The sequence below is a fragment of the Rhineura floridana genome, chromosome 8 (genome assembly GCF_030035675.1).
Source record: "Rhineura floridana isolate rRhiFlo1 chromosome 8, rRhiFlo1.hap2, whole genome shotgun sequence".
NCBI classification, from domain to species: domain Eukaryota; kingdom Metazoa; phylum Chordata; class Lepidosauria; order Squamata; family Rhineuridae; genus Rhineura; species Rhineura floridana.
The window spans coordinates 73,256,298-73,278,937 of NC_084487.1; the positions used below are offsets into that span (position 1 = coordinate 73,256,298).

Here is a 22,640-nt window from a genome sequence, read left to right on the forward strand (position 1 = left end):
ATTAAAAAATAATCCAAATTTTGTTTAAATCACTGGTTTTTATCCACCCGAGTCTTGGCTGAGTGGTGCTGAGCCACCCCAAGATCCACTGAATCTTGAGCCAGCCCCACTGCTGTCACTTGACAGCATTGGGGCCAATCACCATGCTAGCTCCAGGCTGGCACAAGATCTGACTGCCTCCCAACTTGACCAGCATGCTCAGCAGGGCTGCAGATGTGGTGCTCCGAGTTCCAGTAAGTTCTACTGGGCAGTGGCTAGGGTTAAAATTGCACCCTAAATTTCCAATCTGTCCTTATAGGGAATTACGGGTGCTATTTCTTGATAATTAGACAAGTTCTCAAGAAAGTGGCACTACACTGTGGTTGGAATCCTGGAAACAAGCTACTTCATACCCACTTGATGTTAATGCTCAAGCAGGTGTGTTTACATAAACACACATATGTACCTAGAACCCTTCAATCTCACTTCCAAGTTACACAAAACTTTTGGTAATCAGTCAGAATATGGAAGACAAGGCTACTGTCCTGAGAAAAAATGCTCAAACAGGATTTTAGCTAGAGCGTTTCTCCTGACAGAAGGTCGTACTGACTCACATTGGTTTAAGTCCAACCCAACAATCTAGCAAGCAAATGCATATACTTGAAGTGACTCATTTTGTACATTAAAGTTCTTTTTTATATTAAATCAAACAGTTATTTTTAATTTTATTGGGGAAAAAAGAAATACAAATGTCAAAGTCATTTGCCATTTTACATACACAAAAAGCCATTCTGTTAACAACAATGCACTCTGTAGCGTGTTTAAAACAACATTTCTATACCAAACATTGGGGGTTGAATCCAAAGGTTCCTTTCTACCTTCACCTGGAAGAGAAAACCCTTTGGGCCTAATTTTACATTTACTTGTGCCATCATTCAACATTATTTTTATTACTTAGAATGATGGAATCAAGATTGAATTTCATATCCAAGAGGATCAAGACCCTTATCTAAAAGCATGAGGGAAGACTCCCTTAGCTTCTGTAGCAGCTTCCTGAGTTCATCCTTCGAAAATACCTGAAGGAAAAGAGGAAGATAAGCATAACAAGTTTATAGATACCTTCGTAAGCACTGATTATATGAGAAACAAGTTAATATGAACAATTTTAAGTGTGGAAAGGAGTGATACCATTTATCTACAACAATCCCAAAATATGGGGCTTGGAGTTTTGGGAGAATTTGGTTTAGGAATGCTTTTTTAAAAAAATAACATCCCCTCCCGAGCACTTTCTTTCCCTAAAAGGTTGTCTTCCATGAGAAAGTAATTCAAATAAGTAGTCCTAAGGACTCTTAACTCTCAGAGATGTTATAATCACTGGGATATCTGTTCATTTACCTTATTAGCATACCAGTACCCTACATTATTCCAATCCTCTTTCATAATGTTCCCTTTTCTTTTTTAAAATATCCCCAAAATAAACACACAGGATTGTATTCCACTGCTGTGTCAGCTCTAGATGGTCATCCAACCCTCTGGAGTTAATTTTGAGGGCACGCAGGAAGAGGATGTTCCATTACACACACCCAAGTCCCTTGCGCCAGTGAGCTGCAGTGTTGAATACAGCCCACACATCTTTTCTCCACACAGACTTTAAATAATATATACTACTTGATGTACTGACTACTATCTTTTGTGCTTTGGGATTTTTGACACAAAATATACAGACAATGAGACCAAAGTGCTTGTTAGGGTGTGGATTCTCTCACTTGAATAGACAAGCAGAGCATTTAAAGCTTAAAGCAAGTGAACTTTACCATGTAGAGTTTGTGCCGATCTGACGAAATCAAGTCAGCAAGCCTTAGGTCTTCCTGATACTGTCCTGTGCTGTGTAATACTGTATGAAGGAGGAAGCACATCATTGGCAAGCAGAGTTTTCGTAGCATTATCATCTGATGAGTACGCTCAGGGTCATCTTCTGCACCCTTGATTAGAAAGTGGGTATTAGTTTTAAACAAAAGTATCCCAGACAATTTTAACACACTCTATTCTAATACTTAAAAAATCATATGCAAACACACAAAATTAAAACATGAAAATGCTAAACCCTGCACCCACTTCAACTTGACCCTATGAATGGCAGCTAGTCATGATGGCTATCTTCAGAGTCAGCATGCCTCTGAATACTGTACTAGCGTCTGGGGATCACAAGTAGGAGAGATCTGTTGCTCATCCTGTTTTGGGCTTCCTACAGGCAGATAAGTTGGTCGCTATGAGAAAAGAATTGCTGGACTAGACAGACCTTTGGTCTGATCCAGCAGGGCTCTTCTTGTATTATTATGATGCTGACCTTTAAAAGGTTTTGCAATAATTCATATTTGGCCTTTCAGTGTAGTATGTTAAAACCAGAGGAGCTGCTGTCTTGCAGTTACTTCTCCTTCTCTGTACGTGTAGGTAGAATTAACATATTAAGTATTCTTAGATTCTCCATGGAACACTCATTACAGAGTCAGTAGTCAATCCATAGACAGCGAAAGCTGAGCAACTGCATTGCAGCACATTAGCCTGGGAATCAACAGTGCTAGTCTCTTCCTGAGTTGGATCAACTTCACAAAGTCTACTTGAAACTCATGTCCACTACCTCTCTGACATCAACCATCCATCCTCCATCAACAAATAGTAAGACATTGTACATTTTTTCTTTCACATCAGCTGTAAGGGCATCCAAAAGACCTTTCCAAATACCATAGTCCATCTGAAAAAGAAAAGGCTAAGTGAATAATCCAGAAATGCTACATAACACTTCATGGTTTCTTCTCCACACTCTATTGTTTCTATTACCATTAATATATGAACAAGCCCAAGGGGGAGCATTATAGCAAAAGTTGTTCAGAACAGATTAATTGGTGCAGTCAACACTTTAGTATACTGCACAATTTAACACAATTTGTCTAAACTTCTCTGGGCCTCTAGAGGAAGCCTGTATGTATAGGGTAGGCTAAACAACTACTGTAGGAGATGGCTGTTATTTAACTGCAGGTGTCAATCAAAATAGCTATGTCCAGTTAAATGTTGCCAATTAAGTGGAATCCACTGTTTAAAGTGTTTTGCCTGACTGTGTCAGCCATGCAACTTGCTCGCTAATGCTCTCACGAACTGGATCTATTCAGAAATCTAACATCAGCTTGCAGGATCATCTATAGACAGGCTAGATGGATAATCCACATATACGAGAAGATAGGACACTTTTGGTTGAGAATTTGTATTTCATTAAATTTTAGCCAACAACAGGGAAAAAAGCTTTCACTTTTCATGTATAGTTACCTCATACTTCTTCTTTTTATGTTCATGGGCTACTGTTTCAGTGAAACTTGCTTGTGAAAGCTGACCAGGCTTCTGTGGCACTGAGTTCATGTGTTTGAACCACTCATTGAAAGATTCATGGGCTTCCTAAATTGGGTTGGAAATATTTAGTCATGTTAATGTAAATAAATGAAAAAAATATTTAGTAAATATTTTAATGGTGTTTGCATCAACTGAATGCTTTGACTTGATCCCTGATTGACTGCTATTAAATATACATTTGAACATCTCACTAATTTAGAGAAGTTGGAGCTTAGCTCTAGAACACTAGAAAAAATATGCATGTACAGTGTATTTCTCTCATGTCTAAGATTAGTCCACCCCCAACATATCTGATATTAGAAGATAGGTCTTCTAGGTACCACATTTTGGAATATAATCACAATCTTACCAGGTATGCTCTAATACATAAATGCTCTCTAATAGCATTGTCATCTTCAGCTGGAAGTGGACTATCCATTCCTTGCTCTTCCCACTGATTGTATATTTCTGCTATAGAGTCTTGTGGAATCTTTATAAACACATCTTTAGCTGCTTCATGTTTCTTAGATGCTGTAAAAGATAGTAGTTAAAGAGTTTCAATAAATTATAACTTGGATAAACCAAATAACTAAATTATACAGCCACAAGAGTGGCTGTATACTATAGTCAGCATGGATCTTTTGCATTCTGAAATGTTAAGTTGAAAATACCCCCATGCCATTCTGATGCTTCCCATAAGCTCATTTTTTAAAAAAAACCTTACAAAACTTATAGTCCTGAACTCAGAAACGCTTGCTTAACAACCCTGTAAATTTTCATGGCAATACACGAAACAGTCAGAGAGAATAGAGAGTTCAAAATGTGAAAAGAAAGAGAAAAAAACCAGAGCCCTTTCGGATTTTTTTCTGTCAGAGTTCTCATAATTTGTTGAAATTAATTAAAAATCAGCCATGTTCACAGAGTACCTGTAATCCTATTACTGACCTTGTCCCATACGCTGACCTTCATCTTCTGCAGTTTAAAAGTTAAAAATATGCCTGGCTGATTTTTAATTAATTAAAGAAATTTAGCATTGAACCAGATGATAAAGCCAGGCATGCTCAGTAAGAACCAACTGACAGTGTTCTAAAAGCCAGACTCACAGCTGCTGGGCTTGCCTAATCAGGGGGCCACACTCACACCAGATCTCTATTTCACTTTAGACAGTCATGGCTTCACCTAAAGAATCCTGGGAAGTGTGGTTTGTGAAGGGTGCTGAGAGGAGACTCCTATTCCCGATAGACCTTCAGTGGCCAGAGTGGTTTAAAAGTCAGTCACTCTGATTGAAGGTCTGTGAGGGGAACAGGGCATCTCCTAGCAACTCTCAGCACCCTTCACTAACTACACTTCCCAGGATTCTTTGGGAGACGCCATGACTGTCTAAAGTGAAATAAAGGTGTGGTGAGGATGTGGCCAGGGACAGCTTTGGTTTAAATCTGGGTGGCAAGCTACCTGCTGTAGAATAAAAAGGTGGGGGAAACCCTGAAAAAGAATGATACTGTTCACAATGTTTTCCTTTTGGAAAGGAAAGCGGCTTCCCCTCTGCCCAGTGCGACCCACCCAATTTCCTCCCCTCCCCCCCTCCTGCTCCCCTCCCTTCCCCTCACGCAGGTCAGTTTCACCTATCCTAAGCATCATTGCACAGGAGTAAATCCCATTGAACTCAAAAAGCATGCAAATAATCAAACTTGCCCTCCCCTCCTCCTCCCTCCTATCCCCTCCCCCTCCCTTCACTACTGCCTTTCCCTTTCCATCCCCTTTCTTTCTTCCCCCTTCCCCTCCCCTCTGCTCTCCCCTTCCCCCATGGTCAGCTTTACCTATCCTAAGCATGATTCCATGGGAGTAAATCCCACTGAACTCAATAATCATGCAAATGATCAAACCTGCAATCTCCTCTTCCTCCCTCCCATCACCTCCCTTTTGCCCCTTCTCTCCCCCTTCCTTCACCCCCTCCCCTTCCAATCCCCTCCTTCTGTTCCCCTCTCCCCCTTCTTCCTCCTCTCTGCTCTCCCCTCCTCCTTGGTCAGTTTTACCTATCCTTGCCATGATTGCACAGGAGTAAATCCCACTTAACTCAGTAAGTCCAATCCATTGTGTAGCTTGGAAGACTTTGGCAACATGTGCCTCTGTTAAAGACCAACCCAAATTGTATTTGCATTTTTACAAATGTGTAGGGCAATACAATATCTCAGAGAGGAAGTCAGGTCTCCTGCACCCCTAGTGCATTCACTATAGCTGTCCAATTTCCCTGCTTTTTAAAGTTTGATAGAAATATATGTTAGCTATAGGTATGTTCTTAAACCACAATGTTTTTTGCCTATTAGTGAATAGTTATTGGTTTCAGACTCATCATGCTTCCTCTATTTTTTCTAGTTTCAAACTGATAGATAATATTGAAGTACCCAAGAACTTTCTCATTATAGCATTGCTTTGTTTAAGTGCTTCAGCTCTCTGAGCAGGATCAAATACCAGCCAGTCCATCACATCAATCTTCAGCCGATCTTCCTGGAAAACAAGTTCTCTAGTCAGTATTTATAGTAAACAAATTTACAACAGTTGAGAATATAAAACAAGCTATAGACAGTGGTCACAATCTAGAGAACTACATGACTAGCACTGAACTTGTGCTAGGAAATCTAACAGCAGATTTGCATCATGTGACAAAACACTTTTAAGTCTTCCATGTTTCCAATCCAGTTTGTAAATATGGCATGGGTATTACTGTTCCAAGAGAAAAAATGGGTCTCATTTGACTTTCAAAAACTCTTTGGTTTGCCCAAATTACCTCTCTGTATTATAGCCACATAATTCTTCAATATACAATGTATGTAAAAAGTTAGAATAGTAGTAAACGTCAGGCAAAATATGGTGATGCCTATCAAAATCTTTACTTTGAAATGGTGAAAATGTTTGAAAAATTAGCAGTACTAGCAGTTCACTATTAGCCAGACTCACCCACAATTCATTATGAACATAACATTTGGGTTATGTAAGATTCATTCGTTATTAAAAAGATTCTTGGCACACACCATGTTTAAGTATTACTGAAAAGCAGTACAAATTTGTACTTTGTTGGACAGTATAAATTGCAAGTGTATTTGCAATTGCTGCATGACAGAAGAATTCTAGCTCTCCATTTTTGCCATCGCTTTTGTCTGAATGCATGTCAACTTCATACCAATACTTATGAGCAGTATTTGGCCCATATTGCAGTCAACAAAACACAAGGGGCATAATATATTTTAAAATTAGGATAGCTAAGAAAAAATGTTTTTAGTCTTCTTTGTTTGGAAAAAAGTGACTGGAAACTACAGGTAAAGAATCATGTGCTTTAATTTTCATCTAGTAATGTTTGTATTACAGGAAGAACACAGTTACCACCACTGCTCACCTCTGTTGTGCCTGTATCTATTGCAAGATCATGGTGAGTGAATTCACTTGCATCTTTTTTACAAATGTTTTCAACAACAGTTTTTGTGATAGTGGCAACTTCCAGACCTGAAAAATATACAACAGTTACATATGAGGAAACAGGAGGAATTTACAGGAATAAGAAATAAAGGTCATCAAAAGAAGAAAAAATAAGAGCACACCCACTGAGAAAGAGTACTAATAAGGCTAAATCAGCAATGTTGATAAATAACCGTAGTTTGCTTAGATTTGTATTTTTCAAAGCCAGAGGGTTTTAGAGAATGCTGACAAGGATTTCATAGCAGGACATTTGCAGAAGCAGGCACTGCCTCTCAAAAATTAAAATAAGTTTATAGAAGTTACTGAAGTCATTCCAATGTGGAGCAAATTTCAAGCTACAATTGTATAGCATTTACTATGAATGAAGTACTGTAACTGTTGCAGCTGCGTAAGAATATTTGCCCACTTGTAATTAAATGTTCACTAAGGAAAGAGAATGCTACTCCTCAATAACATAAATCACAAAATTTCTTACCTGCCTCCTTTGCTAACTCTAGGCAGTGGTGGCGTTGCTCGGTCTCCATAACATCTTCCAAGAATACAGCATAATGAGCAATAGCTGTATCCTGAGGCAAGTGGCTGACATAAAATGCTATAAGATCTGTGTGCTTCTCACTGATTAACCACTGCAGCATAAAATAAATTTAAACACAGTATGAAGATTTTGCTTTATTACACAGCCCATTTTATATTTAATCCATGCACATGTGCACAAAACTATGGAGAAAATCAGAATACATCTCTCTGCATGTGTCTTTACATCTGATAATGTTTTTCTTTCAACAGTTGTTCTGAAGACATTCTGCGGTTACAAACAGGATTGTTCATCGGCTACTTGTATAGACACTGGTCATCCTTGTGAAGACATGCTAGAAATAGCCACAATATTTCAGCTAAGAGTTTGCTCTTTATGATCTGTCCACATTTCCATTTGGAAAAAGAAAAAATGTTCTAGTACTTTTAGAGCTTATGATAGAATATACGAATCGAGAGACTTACCTGAATGTAGGTTTTCAAAACATCAACAGATACTTCCTCCTTAATGGAAAAAGGGTATTAGGCTTAACAAAATTACTTAAGAACACCAACAAAAATTGCATGCCACTATTGTCTTTCTATGCATCTTGAAAACTGCTAGTTACAGCCACTTCTCTTTAAGGCTCTGACAGACACGGCTGAGTCCAAATGAGAACCAAAAGGATTACAGCTGAGCACTGTTCAAGACTGTTACACAAACCAGTAATTCCTCAACAGGTTAATAGCATTCATATCATGTGATATTTGATTATCAGTCATTTCATACTCGCACCTCTGTTTTGAAGGAAAATAGTTTTGCAGCAGCAGCAAAAACTGGAAATTTGTTTCATTAAACTGTAGATTTGCTATATAACCTCCCCCATTTCAGAGACAGACAGAAAAGGAAGACTATTAAAAATACTGGTCTGTGACTGAAATAAATTTTTTATTTAGACTATTAAACAATTGGAATTAGCTCATGCTCAAACATAAGGTTCACTTACAGACAAGAAAGGGTTCAGTTCAGTATTTTTACTTGTAAAACAGAACCTCACTTCCCTTTATGGATTACTCCTGCAGTACCTGTACAGATATTTTTTGGTTACTGTGTAATACATCATTTCCCCCCACTTTCACATTATATTTATATTCTGTATCAATTTAAAATATTATTGGCTTCTTGTTTTGGCCCAAAATCTTACTGAAAGGAAACTATTTAACTGGACAAATGCAACTAACAAATTGAATTATGGTGGGAAAATACGTATTACAAATAAACAAACAATACTTTATAGCAGACATGGGGAACCTCCTGGCCAAGGGCCAAATTAAGCCCAATGGGGGACTTAATTTTGTCTGCAAGGCAGTTTTCCCCACCCGCGCCCACCCGCCCCACCTCCGGCTTCATAGGATGTCAAATGTGGGGCAGGTAAAGCCGTGGCTGCAAAAAAACCATCAAGAGTGTTAAAGCTTATCTTGATTGTTCCTCTGCAAGTGGGACCTGCATTTTTAAATTTGGTGCCAAATACAAGCCCCACTGGGACTGCAGTTTCCCAAGTGGAGCTGATTCCTGCTGCAAGCAAGTTTTGCATTCAGCATTTGATTTAAATTCAGAGCCAAATGCAAGCCTGCAGAGATCGGATCCAATTGTGGAGCCAATCCATTCAAAAGAATAAGGAATTTCTGCAAAGGAAAATGCTACAGTTGATGTCAGATGATGGTCAAGTGGGCGATCTCACCCACCTCTCCAAATGCTAGATCCAGTTCTCTATCAGTATTTTATAGTCTATATAAAGTTACTGGTTGCTTATAGCATTGCATGTAGAATATGGTTCACTTCTTTTTACCACTAGCAAACTGAAGAGGGGAAAAAATCACCAGAGAATCATCAGCAAGATTTTTTCTGCTTGTTCCAAAGTTTTGGTCTATTTCCCTCCCCCTCTAGCTTCCAAGTTCAGCTTTGTAGCTGGAGGAAAGGAACAACCAGGCTGCACAAGTGAGAGGAGAGGGTCCATTGCTTATTTCATATGCCCCAGTTTCAAGAGAACTGAATTAGTCTCCATCAAATGAACTTACTTTAGTTTGAAGTCCCAAAGTGCGGAAAAATAAAATGAGATGAGTCATAAATCGAAGCAGGTGCCCTGGGAGCATGTTTCTGTCTTTAGAGAGCCATTTGTTAAATTCTTCCATCAAACCTGAGAAAATGCAAGTTTCAATTCACTTTATCACCAAGTAATATGTTTTTATGTAGCCTGCTGTGCTTTGCTTTAAATGGATAGTATACAATGTCTACAGCTGCAAAAGCATACCATTAAGTAAAAGATAGTATAATTTCATTTCTCATATTCACAAATTTGGTTAGAACCTTGATATTAAAGATATGGCAACACACTGAGCAAAGTGCAGAAATGTTGTTATGTGCCTTCAAGTCGATTACGACTTATGGCGACCCTATGAACCAGTGACCTCCAAGAGCATCTGTCATGAACCACCCTGTTCAGATCTTTTAAGTTCAGGTCTGCGGCTTCCTTTATGGCAGCCTTTCCCAACCAGTGTGCCTCCAGATGTTGTTGGACCATGTGACTGTTGGCTTACTAGGCTGTACTACCAATGTGTTTTTTCATCAAGTCTGAAATGTTTCAAGATGTATGGGAATGGAGCTGTGTTATCAGGTATGCCTGGCCTGAGAGAGCAGACATCCAAGGCCAGACAGGTTGTCATGGTAACGGAAGATAACAGCTGGGAAAGTTGTAACAGCCTGCTGTTAGTTCTTCCTTCTGTCTGTGTCTTTCTTACTTTCGCTTTTGAAGAGGGAAGAAGGGGGAACTATGCCTTTGGCCGTAATGTCTTAGTAAAGACTCTTAAAACTTTCTCAAGCCTCTGTGAAGTTTCTTGCTCAACTTAACTCCAAGTAACGTTCGCTGTCACGCAACAACGCTCACACATCAACAGTGACATCCTTCCCTGGCACCACCTGTGTCGCTCTCACTTGTGGCTACCAGCAGTCAGGATCGTCGTGTTTATTTTTATCTCTCTCCGCTCTAGCACAGATCTCAAAAGATCCCGCTGCTAGGCCACACTACCCAACACTCTGTGTATCCAATATAACCTCTAGACTGTGCCTTAGTTTCTTCCTGGTTATTTTGATACCTTGTGTCTGTGTGTATAGGTAATTCCCAACCCCCTTGAAGCCTCTTGCCTATGAAGCTCACAGCTCTGGGTTTCTCTATGGTACTGGATGTTGATACAATATCTCTTCCTTCACCGCTGCCACCATTCGATACTATTTCTTCTTCAGCCTTGGTTACTCTGCCTCCCCCCTGGTCTGTGCCCCCCAGCTGAGGAATCAGGCTTTAAGTAAACCAAAAAAATATTTATTGATAACACTAAGAATAACAAGATTACTTATAGATTTCATTGACAAGCATATGGTTTCATATATGTTTCTCTTATGTTCCTAATTCCTACTATTTGCCTCAGAACCCCCAATCCAATCTCTCAACAGCCACCTCTTACTCTCCACATCAACCTCCCTGTCCAACACCCACCACGACTCAACTGTCATCCTCTCATTTATACCTTCAGCCATTAAAACACAGCCAATCATCATCCAGCATTCTACAGCCCATGTACTCCCCCTTCTCACTCACTCCACTTACCATATTTCCTATAATAAACCTGCACTTACCATATTTACATTACATTCACATACAGGAACATCACAGACCACAACTCCCATCAGCCTCAGCCAGCATTGCCAATGGTCAGGAAAGATGGGAGTTGTGGTCCAACAACATCTGGAGGCACACTGGTTGGGAAAGGCTGCTTTATGGAATCAATCCATCTCTTGTTTGGCCTTCCTCTTTTTCTACTCCCTTCTGTTTTTCCCAACATTATTGTCTTTTCTAGTGAATTGCGTCTTCTCATTACGTGTCCAAAATATGATAACCTCAGTTTCATCATTATTTGTACCATGGACTATGAATAAGACAAATAATTGGACCATATATAGCTGTTGCTTTGTAAGGTAAGAAGGAGATAGATGCATCCTGCTATGAATCAGCTGCAATTCCATTCTTTTCTATTTATAATTTATGAACAGTTCGTTTAGTACAATGAAATAGTTACATATCTCTTTCCCCTACAACACAACCCTACAGAGTGTAAGTAACCATTCTACTGAAATCTGGTCGCTGTTGTCTCTAGCTGAAGATAGAAAACATCCACACGTGTAAGCTATTACACAGCTACTTAAAAAAATACAGTAAACCAAGGTTTGAAAAAACACTCAAAGCAAACTTACCATCCACATCTCCTAGGATAACAAACTTTTGAATCACATGATAATGTTCTTGATTCTCTTCCAAAACTCTCTGAAAAGCAGTTTATAAGTTTGGGAAGGCATATAATATAAACATAAAAGTTTCAGTACTTCTTCACAGAGCACATAGTTAAACAAAATCTTTATTTTTGTTCATCTCCATTTTTTTTTAATAAAAACAAGGTAACACAGAAAAGAAAGGAAGAAAATGAAAAACACGAGAAGAAAAAATGAAAAGAGGGGAAGAGGAGACCTACATTAAGTTGCTCAAATGACCCTTATTCTACTCTTAGAAAATATTAACACTGACTATTAAATTTTGATTTTTAACCAGGATGGATATCTTCTACATTCAGAGTCCATCCAATATGTATGAGTAGTTCATGAGTCATAGCCAGAAAGATTCACTGGGAAATATACTTTTTCCTAAGACCTATGCAACTTTCATAGCACAGAAATGCCTGTAGTCCTTTGGCTTGAATATACTATTAACTAAAAATATTCTGGATTAAGGTTGCAATCTTGTAGCTATTTACCTGGAAGCAAGCCCCACTGAAGTCAGTGGAAGTTACTTTTGAGTAGACATGCACAGGAGTGCCTTGTAAAGTGCACAATAAAAGAAAAACGTTCTCCCTCTTGTTTGAATAAACTTCAAAATTACCTTTTTATCTGTTGCTTGAAGTTCTTCAAAAACCTTTTCTAAAGTCCAGCTTCAAAATATAAATAAAACAAAAACCATGCAAACACATAAGAGAAAATGCATTTAATAGGAATGAATCCATTACATAATGGCTATTTGTTATTTAACTTTTGCAGATTGTATTTTGTATTGTTTTATTGATGTATTTTTATATTGTATTTTATATTTGTGTTTTTTGTAAGCCGCCTGAGGGCCTTTGGCCAAAAGGCGGAGTATAAATAAACTAACAACAACAACAACAACAATAAATGAACAACAACTCACTTTGTTTCTAAATACTCTCTGGGCAGTTCTTCAGACTCCTCTGTGGTCATCACTGATGAACGAATTTCCTGTTCAACAAGTGTGTCCACCATGACCCTGAAATGTGCCCAAACTGTATCTTCCCAGGTGTCACAAACTGGAAGAAGCTTGAGATTTACAAGGGGGAAAAATAAGCCAAAATTAATAGATATGGAGCAGAATGAAATTCAACAGGGATAAGTGCAATGTTCTACACGTAGGAAAAAGAAACCAATGCACAATTATAAGACAGAGGATACTTGATTCAGCAATGCTACATGTTAGAAGCATCTTGGAATTGTCGTTGATCACAAGCTAAATATTAGCCAACAGTGTGATGTGGCTGCAAAAAAAGGCAAATGCTATTTTAGGCTGCATTAACAGAAGTATAGCTTCCAAATCGCATGAAGTACTAGTTCCCCTCTATTCGGCACTGGTTAAGCCTCATCTTGAGTACTGTGTCCAGTTCTCGACCCTGCATTTTAAGAAGGGTGCAGACAAACTGCAACAGGTTCAGAGGAGGGCAATGAGGATGATCAGGAAATGGAAACAAAGCCCTATGAGGAGAGACTGAAAGAACTGGACATGTTTAGCTTTGAGAAGAGAAGACTGAGGGGAGCTATGATAGCACTCTGCGAGTACTTGAAAGGTTGTCACACTGAGAAGGGCCAGGATCTCTTCTCAATCATCCCAAAGTGCAAGACATGGAATAATGGGCTCAAGTTACAGGAAGCCTAATTTCAACTGAACATCAGGAGAAACTACCTAACTATTAGAGCAGTACAACGATGGAACCAATTACCTAGGGAGGTGGTGGGCTCTTCAACACAGGAGGCTTTCAAGAGGCAGCTGGACAGCCACCTGTCAAGTATGCTTTAAATTGGATTCCGGCATTGAGCTGGGGGTTGGACTCAATGGCCTTATAGGCCCCTTCCAACTCTATTATTCTATGATTCTAAGTGTATAGTATTAAAAAAATAAAATGTAAGCTACACTGGTCTCATTCTGACTTCATGGTAAGCCATGGCTTATTGCGACAGGAATGAGCCACAACAAACCTTGGACTGTCATGCTTCCCCTCATGCAAGCATGAGGTAGTATTTAAAAGCTTCTACTTTTGATTTACCCCATTTTGATTTACTACTTTTGATTTGCTGTGATGTCCAAACCTGATAAACTGTAGTTAATCTTAACTATGGCTATCTTCAAACAGGACAACTTCAAACCATGGTTACTGAAACTGGCTTATTATGATTAACAATAGTCCTGGGGTATGGATGACAGGGCAAGCTGTTGTTACTCAAAAGTGGAAGCTTCTGAACTCCTTTTCATGACCCGCTGTCCTCCTCTGCCAGGGAACGGAGCAAGCTTTCTCCCGCACAGGCCATGTGACACCCCTTCCCTCTGAGAACCCCACCAAGGGAGTGGGCAGAGAGGACCCCTCCAATAAGGCAACAAAAGGAGGGGAAACAGTGTACCTGAAGAACACATGACAAGGCAGCTGCTGCAAGTAGCAGAGGCGGGTCAAGTGTGTGCAGAGGCCCACTAACCCTCCTCTGGCAAAAAGTGTGCCAAAACCCACCATCTTGAAAAGCTTTCCACTTCGGTGGTTATGATGGCCCAGATAAATAAGGTCATGATGAGGAAGGAAGGCTCATGCCCATAAGAAACGACTCCATTCATTCCAGGTCCTGCCTTTTTTTTGCATCTCTACTCATTCTCTTCCTTCTCTTCCTCATCTTCATCTGAGTCCAGTCTGGACAGGGAGGGGGAAGAGCAAATGAAGGGATTAATTCTACCAGGAGGCCAAGCCTAGGTACAAACATGAAAGACACTCCAGCTCCAGGGCTCAGCCTAGCCACTTCTCCCTCAGCCCTGATTCCCTTGGGGAGGGTGCCCTACTTTCACTGGATTCCTCAGATTCGGGGGGGGGACTCTTGGGGGAAGATTCCCCTGTACCACCACCCCTCATAAGAGACTGTACTCACTTGAATTCCACCTCATTCTAATTGCCAAAGCCATGGCTTTACTCCAACTAGATCCTCTGAAAGAAACCCCCATTCATGCAGAGGACCCTGAAGAAGGGGAACAGGGATCTTCTGATGTCTTTCCCAGATCAGGGGATCAAGGTGTAGTCATTCCCTTTCCAAAGTTCTTCAAATACGTGGTCAAAGTGGAGTGGAAGCATCTAGCCTAATCTAAGTCCCCTCATGCTCTTGCTAGAAAATTACATGGCCTACCTGCTGCTACTATGGATAGTTTCAAGGTCCCAACCATCAACAAGCATGTGTCTGCACCTGGAGACAAAACTGCCATCCCTAAGGAAAGGGCAGACACTCTCTCTCATCTGAGTGACAGATGCCTTAAAGCACTCCCATGAAGCCTCCTCACTGGCTATGAGAGCTTCTGCAGCTAACTCCTTCCTAGGCAGCAGTCAAGTGGGCTGGGGCTCTTGTAACAGAGATCCCACTGGATGTCAGACGTGTCAGGGAGGGATTGAACAAACTGGCTAAGACAGCTGAGTTTCTGGCATATTTCCCCCTACATAATCTACAGTGCTCTGCACAAACTGTGCTTTTCCACAGGAGTGAGACTAAACCTCTGGTTGAAGCAGTGAGATGTGGATCACCATTGCAAACCCAGTCTGTCAGCCTTTCTGTATATAGGTGGCCAACTCATTGGCAAGTCCCTAAACCACCACCTAGTGGAGACCTAGGATAAAAAGGATCTATGTTCCACTCCCAAGAGGGAAGGCTGCAAATCCCACAAGAGGATGTCTCCTTTCGTCCCAAATGCTATCCCACCACCTACAGGACCACTCGACAGTTCCGTGGTTCCTGGAACTCCTTAAAACAACAGAGGCAGCCTGCCTCATCCTCACGTGTCCAGATAGGGGGCAGACTTCAACTTTTTGCCCATGTCTGGGTGGCTTCCACCTCGGACAGATGGATCCTTAACACCATTTAGTCAGGTTACTCTTTGGAGTTTGTCATAGTACCATGGGACAGATGGAGGGTAGCTCCGCTATCCTGCCAGCCGGAGAAACTGCAGTGAACCCTGGCCACCATATGCCATCTTCTCAAGATAGGCACCACAGAAGATGTGCCAGAACATAAACTGTTCTATGGGATCTTCTCCATGTTCTTTACAGTTCTCAAATGCAATGGTAACTACCACGTCATCTTGGATTTAAAATTCCTCAATTGGTTCATCTGGGCAAAGACATTCAAGATGGAAACTCTATGATCCATCACAGAAGCCATCCAACCAGGGGACTTCCTGGGACTTCCAGTTCACGCACAGCCAACAATAGTACCAGTACAGAGTTATGCCCTTCGGACTGCCATCTGCCTCATAGGCATTCACCAAGCTCATGGTGGAGATTGTGGCACACCTCCATGTCCAGGGTGTACACATATACTCTTACCCAGACGACCTGCTAGTGACAGCCTTCTTGGTGGCGGGAGCACAACTGGAGCTTCAGACCACTATCCAGGGTCTGAGGACCATGGCTTTATCATTAACAACATCAAGAGCCAACTGCTTCCCAGCCAGTGCCTCTAACACCCGGGGCAGTGGTCAACACGGCCGAGAGCAAGATCTTCCTGTCCACTAAATGCAAAGACAAGATTCAATCGCAGCTCCACATGTGCCTGACAATCAAACCCCTCTGATGCAACTGCCTGAACTTCAGAGGTCTATGATAGCAGTGATACACTCAGTGTCTTGGGCATGCTTCCACTCCCGGTCACACCAGTGGCTGCTGCTGCCATCCTAGGAGATTGTGCAGTGCCAGAACTGGGCTATCACCACCCCCAGGCTTGTAAAGGAGTCTCCCCAGTGGTGGAGACACTGGTCAAGCCCTGACTGTCTCTGTAGTCACCGCAGATACCAGCCTCTTTGGCTGGGGGGCAACATGCCTGTCCAGCATTGCCCAGGGGAAGTGGAAGAGCTAGGAACGGCACTGGTCAATCAATTGACTGGAGCTCAGAGCAATTCAGCTAGCACTCTAAGAATTCCTTCCACTCCTGTCTCAAGCGCACATGCTTGTACACACAGATGTCACAACGAAAGCACATGTGAACCAGCAGGGGGGGACACCCAATCGGGAGCCCTGCAGGAGGAGACCAACCTGCTATTCCAATGGGCCAAAAGACACCAAGCATCCATCTCAGCCATGCATGTCCAGAGGATCCTAAACACACAAGCCGTCTGGCTGAACCAAAAACAAGTGCACCAGGGAGAGTGGGCTCTGCACCGGGATGTGTTTCAACTGATCACCCAGAGATGGGGTCTCCTGTGCATCGACTTGTTCACCTCACTGGAGAATGTACAACTGGATAGTTTTATGGCCCAAGGTTGGGATCCCTGGGCTCAGTAGATAGTCAGCCCACTGGCCTTGGGTTTCTCTATGCCTTCCTTCCTCTGTCCCACCTTCCCAGGCTACTGCACTGGAACTGGGCCCTCCAGACCCAGGTGACAGTAGTGGAGCCACACCTGGCCTAGGAGGCCGTGGTTCTCTGAGCTGGTGGACCTCAGCTCCAGCCTTCCTTGGAGGTTTCCCCCCAGACTGGATCTACTGTCACAAGGCCCCATCCTAAACCTGGACGCAGATTGGCTCCAGCTTCATGCCTGGAGATTGAACAGCAATCATTGAGCGATGTGGGTCTGTCCGAGAGGGTTGTCTCCACCATTCTGGCCTCTCGCAAACTGTCCACCCAGAGAATCTACGATCTCACCTGGAAGGCATTCAACAGATGGTGTAGGCAAAAGCAGCTGTCCGACGACAGGTGTAACATGCACACCATCCAGGGTGTGGTCAACGCATCATTGCGGGAGGGAGTGGTTCCAGTCGCCTCAAAAGAGGAGGTGATCTGACCGCTCCTGAAAAAGCCCACCCTGGACCCATTGGTCTGTGACAATTACCGACCAGTTGCAAATACCCCCTTCTTAGGGAAGGTGATTGAGAGGGTTGTGGCGCAAGTACTCTTGGATGAAACAGATTATCTTGACCGGTTCCAGTCTGAGTTCAGGCCTGGTTATGAGACTGAATTGGCCTTGGTCACCCTAATGGATGACCTTTATCGGGAGAAGGACAGGGGGAGTATGACCCTGTTACTTTTACTTGATCTCTCAGTGGCTTTTGATACCATTGACCATGGTATCCTTCTGGGCTGACTTGGTTAGATGGGTATCTGAGGCACTGTTTTACAGTGGTTCTGATCTTATCTCCAAGGTCGTTTTCAGAGAATAGCATTGGGGATTATCTTTCAGCCCCCTGGCAGTTGTGCTGTGGGGTGCCAGAGGGTACCATCTTGTTCCCCATGCTTTTTAACATCTATATGAAGCCCTTGGGAGCAGTCAGCAGGAGCTTTGGGGCGAGGTGTCAGCACTATGCCAATGATACCCAGCTCTATTTCTCTGTAATATCTGAATCGGGAGAGGCTGTGCAAGCCTTGGACTGCTGCCTGGACTCGGTGGTGGGTTGGATGTGGGCCAATAAACTGAGTCTGAATCCTAGCAAGATGGAGGTGCTGTGGGTTGGTGGTTCCCAAGTTCGGATAATTGGTCAGTTGCCCGCTTGGGATGGGGTCGTACTCCCTTTGAAAGAGCAGGGCCGTAGTCTAGGGGTGCTCCTGGATCCATCTTTGTCGCTAGAGGCCCAGGTGACCTCAGTGGCTAGGAGTGCCTTTTACCAGCTTCAACTGGTAAGACAGCTGCAGCTGTTTCTGGACCAGGATAGCCTGACCACTGTTGTCCACGCACTGGTAACTTCCAGGCTGGATTACTGTAATGTGCTCCATGTGGCGCTGTCTTTGAGGTTGGTCTGGAAGCTGCAGCTGTTGCAAAATGTGGCAGTGTGACTGCTCATCGGGGCAGGGTATCGCCAACATGTCACCCAGCTGCTAAAAGAACTGCACTGGCTTCCCGTTTGCTACCTGGCCGAGTTCAAAGTTCTAGTTTTGGTGTACAAAGCCCTATATAGCTTGGGACTAGGATAACTGAAAGACCATCTTATCCGTTATGTACCCAATCTATCAATATGGTCTGCAGGTGAGGGCCTCCTGCAGATACCATGTTATGAAGAGGTCCATTGTGCACAACATAGGAAATGGACCTTTAGTGTGGCGGCACCTACCGTGTGGAATTCCCTCCCCTTAAATATTAGGCAGGTGCCATCTCTGCTATCTTTTTGGCGCCTGCTGAAGATCTTCCTCTCTCAAGAAGCCTTTTAAATAGAAACCTTATTCTAGTCTGTGTCTGTGTTGAAAGTGCTTTTTAATATGTTTTTTAAACCCTTTTTTAAAAAAACAGTATGTTTTTAACCTTTTTTTCTTTTTTAAGATGTCTTCAAAGCTTTAAACAATGTTTTTAAAGATGCTTTGTTTCAATGTATTTTAAAGTCTGTTTTTCTGATGTTTTAAAGTGTTTTTAGTGCTTTTGTTTGCTGCCCTGGGCTCCTACTGGGAGGAAGGGCAAGATATAAATCAAATAATAAATAAAAAAATCCTGGACTTTCCGCACAATGGGCACAACCAAGGCTTGACTCCCAGTACTCTCAAGAGGCAGGCTGCGGCCCTAGGTAGCATGCTTCCAATGTGTGTGGGTTGTTACTCCATTTGATTCCCAGGTCAAGTGCTTCCTGAGGGGGGTGACACTTTTGTCCCCTCCAGTGCAGCACAGGTCCCCTTTGTGGGCCCTCACCCTAGTTCTCAGAGCCCTGTTGCAGGCCCTGTTCGTGCAGCACACTCCATTTCCATGAAGGAGCTCACCCTCAAGACTGCCTTCCTCACAGCTGTCAGTTCAGTAAGGTGGATGGGGGAACTGGGAGCCCCCTCCATTAGGGAGGAACTTGCACTTTCCACCTGGACCTTAGTTTCATATCCAAGGTCAATTCCCCTTTCTACAGAGGTGAGGACATCTCTCTTGCAAGTTTCTGCCCTAAGTTTGTTATATCACTATATGTGTGCGAGTCTTACAAAAACCTTGCAATTCCTATTGACAAATAGCTTAATTGTCAAGTAAGAACAGGTATATTCTGAAATGTGAAAAACATTTTCCCCAGTTGAGAAGTCTTCAAGTTATTTTATCTATAGCAAGTTATTGTTAATATTAAGAGAAAAGCCAAGAGAGCTATGTCCAAAATGTCATTAAAACATTACAGTTTTTGAGCATGAATAAAGCAAGCACACGTAAATTTAGCTCCATGTAAGTTCTGAGGGCCATCTGCTGGTTAAAAAGGCAGGAATCTACCCGGATAAGACCTTCATCAAAAAGGACAGCATCACTTATGTGCCTGCTTGTGAAGCCTTAGAAGAGACAAACCGTTACTATGCTTTATAATTGATTCCCTAGTCTCAGCAGCTTGTGTGTTAGCCATTCTTAATCTATTCTGTTCTCGCAACAAGATGTTATTTTATATTAAAAAAACCATACCTGTTTGAGGTTCCCACTGAGTGCTGCATAGATTGCTCTCTCATACTTGTTGAACTGCTCCTAAAAATCATTCAAAAATAGTTGTTTGCAGTCATTACACTGGATTTATAATCAAGAAATGTAGTACAATTCACTAAAGCATGACACTCAGTACCTGTCAGAAAACAGTTCATAATACAGCAAGTCAGCCAATGGATTGTATCCAACATCAGTAAAGGTTCATTCAGTGAAACAGAGAAGGAAGCAATGTTCAGCAATTCTCCCTCCACCCCCACCCCACTCCTTAGACTTGCTCCAGCGGGGGACCCTCCAGAGCAGTTTTGGAGAACTATGGGGAGCTATGGGGTATGGGGCAATTGTAGAAAATTGCTTCCCTTTCTGTTTTGCTGATGGAAGCCTTACTATCAGCTGAATAATGCTGCTGGATACAACCCAGTAACAATTGGAGGCGAATGGCAGATTATTTCTTAAACAGAATTTATTACAACTACAAGTTTCTTACCTTATTACAACTACATGTTTCTTACCTTTTTTGCCAATCTCCAGCAACTTATTTTCCAAATGCATCTGTATGGATTCCCTTCAACAGGTCCCAGCTCTGTTCCTATATGTCAAGAGTAATTTTATCAGCAGATAACATGGCATTTTAGAATTCAGTAACTAAAGTAAACTGCCTGGACATCAAAAGCTCCATTTTCAGTTTCTCTGAACTGTTCCTTAAAGAACAAACATATTTTTTTTCCTGGAACATCAGGTAAGTATTAATTTTTAAATTAGTGTTTTTTGAGAAATGCAGCTCTGTCTTACAGATATCCAGAAAATCTTTCCAAAGTGTACAAATTTGTTCTCAATTTATTTATTGCCCTATTCTAATGGAGACTTAAGACAACTAATGTGGTTTGCCAACAAACTCTAGATGTCTAAGGCTCTGTGACACCTAATTTTGGAGAACAGTTAGGAAGGTTACACATGGAAGGTTACAGGGAAAAAAGATTAACAAAGAAAAAGTGTACAGTATATATAAAAGACCTTCAAGCTCAGTTCCAAAAGCAGGAAGGCCAGGAACTGACAGATTAGAGATCAAAGATAAACGTCGAATAAATATCATGATATGAGGACAGAGATAAAAATCAAAATGCCTGATCTCAAAATAGAGACTGTGATGCTGGAAAGGCAAAAGAGATGTTTATGCTACATACACTATACCATAAAGCTCAAGGCCCAGCAAAAATTTCCCAACATGGTAGTGATGGTTTGAACTCTTGCTCATGTGGAAAGGGGGTCCCTGCTGTTCCTGTATAGGGGTTTATTAAGCATTTCCAGAAGTTTAACTCAGAAATATTTATAGGGCATGTCTTCAGCTGCAAATGCCGAAGGCTACCTAGTCTGTTTAGAAAAGCAGTTTCACTATCCTACTATAACTATATTCAAGAAGGTAGAACAAACTGTTGTTGTTATGTGCCTTCAAGCTGATTTTGACTTACGGTGACCTTATGAATCAGTGACCTCCAATAGCATCTGTTATAAACCACCCTGTTCAGATCTTGTAAGTTCAGGCCTGTGGTTTCCTTTTTTTTTTTTTTTTTTTTTAATAATTTTATTCAAATTTTCATACAACATACAAAACTAAACATTCAAAGACAAAAAACAAAATCAAAAATAATTGAACAAAAAAAAATAAATAAATAAAGAATAAAATATTGACTTCCCATTTGTCACATATCAAATCAGTTATAAGTCTATAATATATAACAATCCTGTCTCTTAAATCATATTATAAAATCACTTTCCTCCAATAGTTATCTTACTTAATCATCAGATCTCATAAACATTACTTTGTTCTTTCCACAAAAAGTCAAAGAGAGGTTTCAGTTCTTTAAGAAATATATCTATCAATTTTTTTCCAAATAAGCATATCAATTAATCCATCTCATTACTAATTATAATAATCTTATTGTCATAACCATAGTCAAAATAAACATTTCAAACAATCCGTCTCATCAGAATCTGTTAGGTTCAATAATTTCAATAGCCATTATTCTATTGTCCCTATTAGTTCCATCTTCCATCTTCCATCTTCGATAGTCCTGTTAAATCCAGTAATTTCAGTGTCCAATCTTCCGATAGTCCTGTTAAATCCAGTAATTTCAGTGTCCAATCTTCCATTATCAGTATTCCATAATAATCTTGCTGTCATAACCATAGTCATACAATAAGAGTCTGATGGGAATTACCTCTATCCCAAATATTATCTTGCCAACCATTCTGAATAGGTTGCTGAAATACTGCTGTAAGATCATATCTCTGTTCTTTTTTTCAAAATGCACTGGCTCATCTCTTGAAAGTTTTTCCATTGTCACATGGCTGCAGTTAATTCCATCCATCACATCATTCCAGTCCAGAAGATTATCCATGCCATTGATAACTTTCTCTCTAGAATCTTCCTTAGTTTCTTCAGAGATAACATTAAATTCCAAACAATAGATTTTATTTCTAAAATCCATAAGCTTCAAATCTTTTTCCTGTTCCACGTTTGTTCCAGACTCCAGGGTC

At 41.2% G+C, this 22,640-nt stretch overlaps 1 protein-coding gene across 5 annotated transcripts in view; it reads right to left on the reverse strand.

Annotated features, from left to right (window-relative positions):
- Positions 1 to 691: 691 nt before the first annotated feature.
- The window catches only part of NUP107 (nucleoporin 107), a 53,864-nt gene continuing 31,915 nt past the window's right edge, over positions 692 to 22,640 (reverse strand). For all 5 annotated transcript variants that reach the window (XM_061639786.1, XM_061639788.1, XM_061639787.1 and 2 more), the window contains 15 exons: positions 20,615 to 20,691; positions 20,088 to 20,147; positions 12,633 to 12,778; positions 12,330 to 12,378; positions 11,651 to 11,720; positions 9,424 to 9,542; positions 7,831 to 7,869; positions 7,307 to 7,457; positions 6,752 to 6,858; positions 5,763 to 5,865; positions 3,731 to 3,891; positions 3,301 to 3,426; positions 2,618 to 2,731; positions 1,794 to 1,961; positions 692 to 1,055 (listed from right to left, as the gene is read on the reverse strand). In XM_061639786.1, coding sequence (XP_061495770.1) covers positions 948 to 1,055; positions 1,794 to 1,961; positions 2,618 to 2,731; positions 3,301 to 3,426; positions 3,731 to 3,891; positions 5,763 to 5,865; positions 6,752 to 6,858; positions 7,307 to 7,457; positions 7,831 to 7,869; positions 9,424 to 9,542; positions 11,651 to 11,720; positions 12,330 to 12,378; positions 12,633 to 12,778; positions 20,088 to 20,147; positions 20,615 to 20,691 — 1,598 coding nt within the window. In that variant the 3' untranslated portion in view covers positions 692 to 947. The remainder of the gene's footprint in view (positions 1,056 to 1,793; positions 1,962 to 2,617; positions 2,732 to 3,300; positions 3,427 to 3,730; positions 3,892 to 5,762; positions 5,866 to 6,751; positions 6,859 to 7,306; positions 7,458 to 7,830; positions 7,870 to 9,423; positions 9,543 to 11,650; positions 11,721 to 12,329; positions 12,379 to 12,632; positions 12,779 to 20,087; positions 20,148 to 20,614; positions 20,692 to 22,640) is intronic.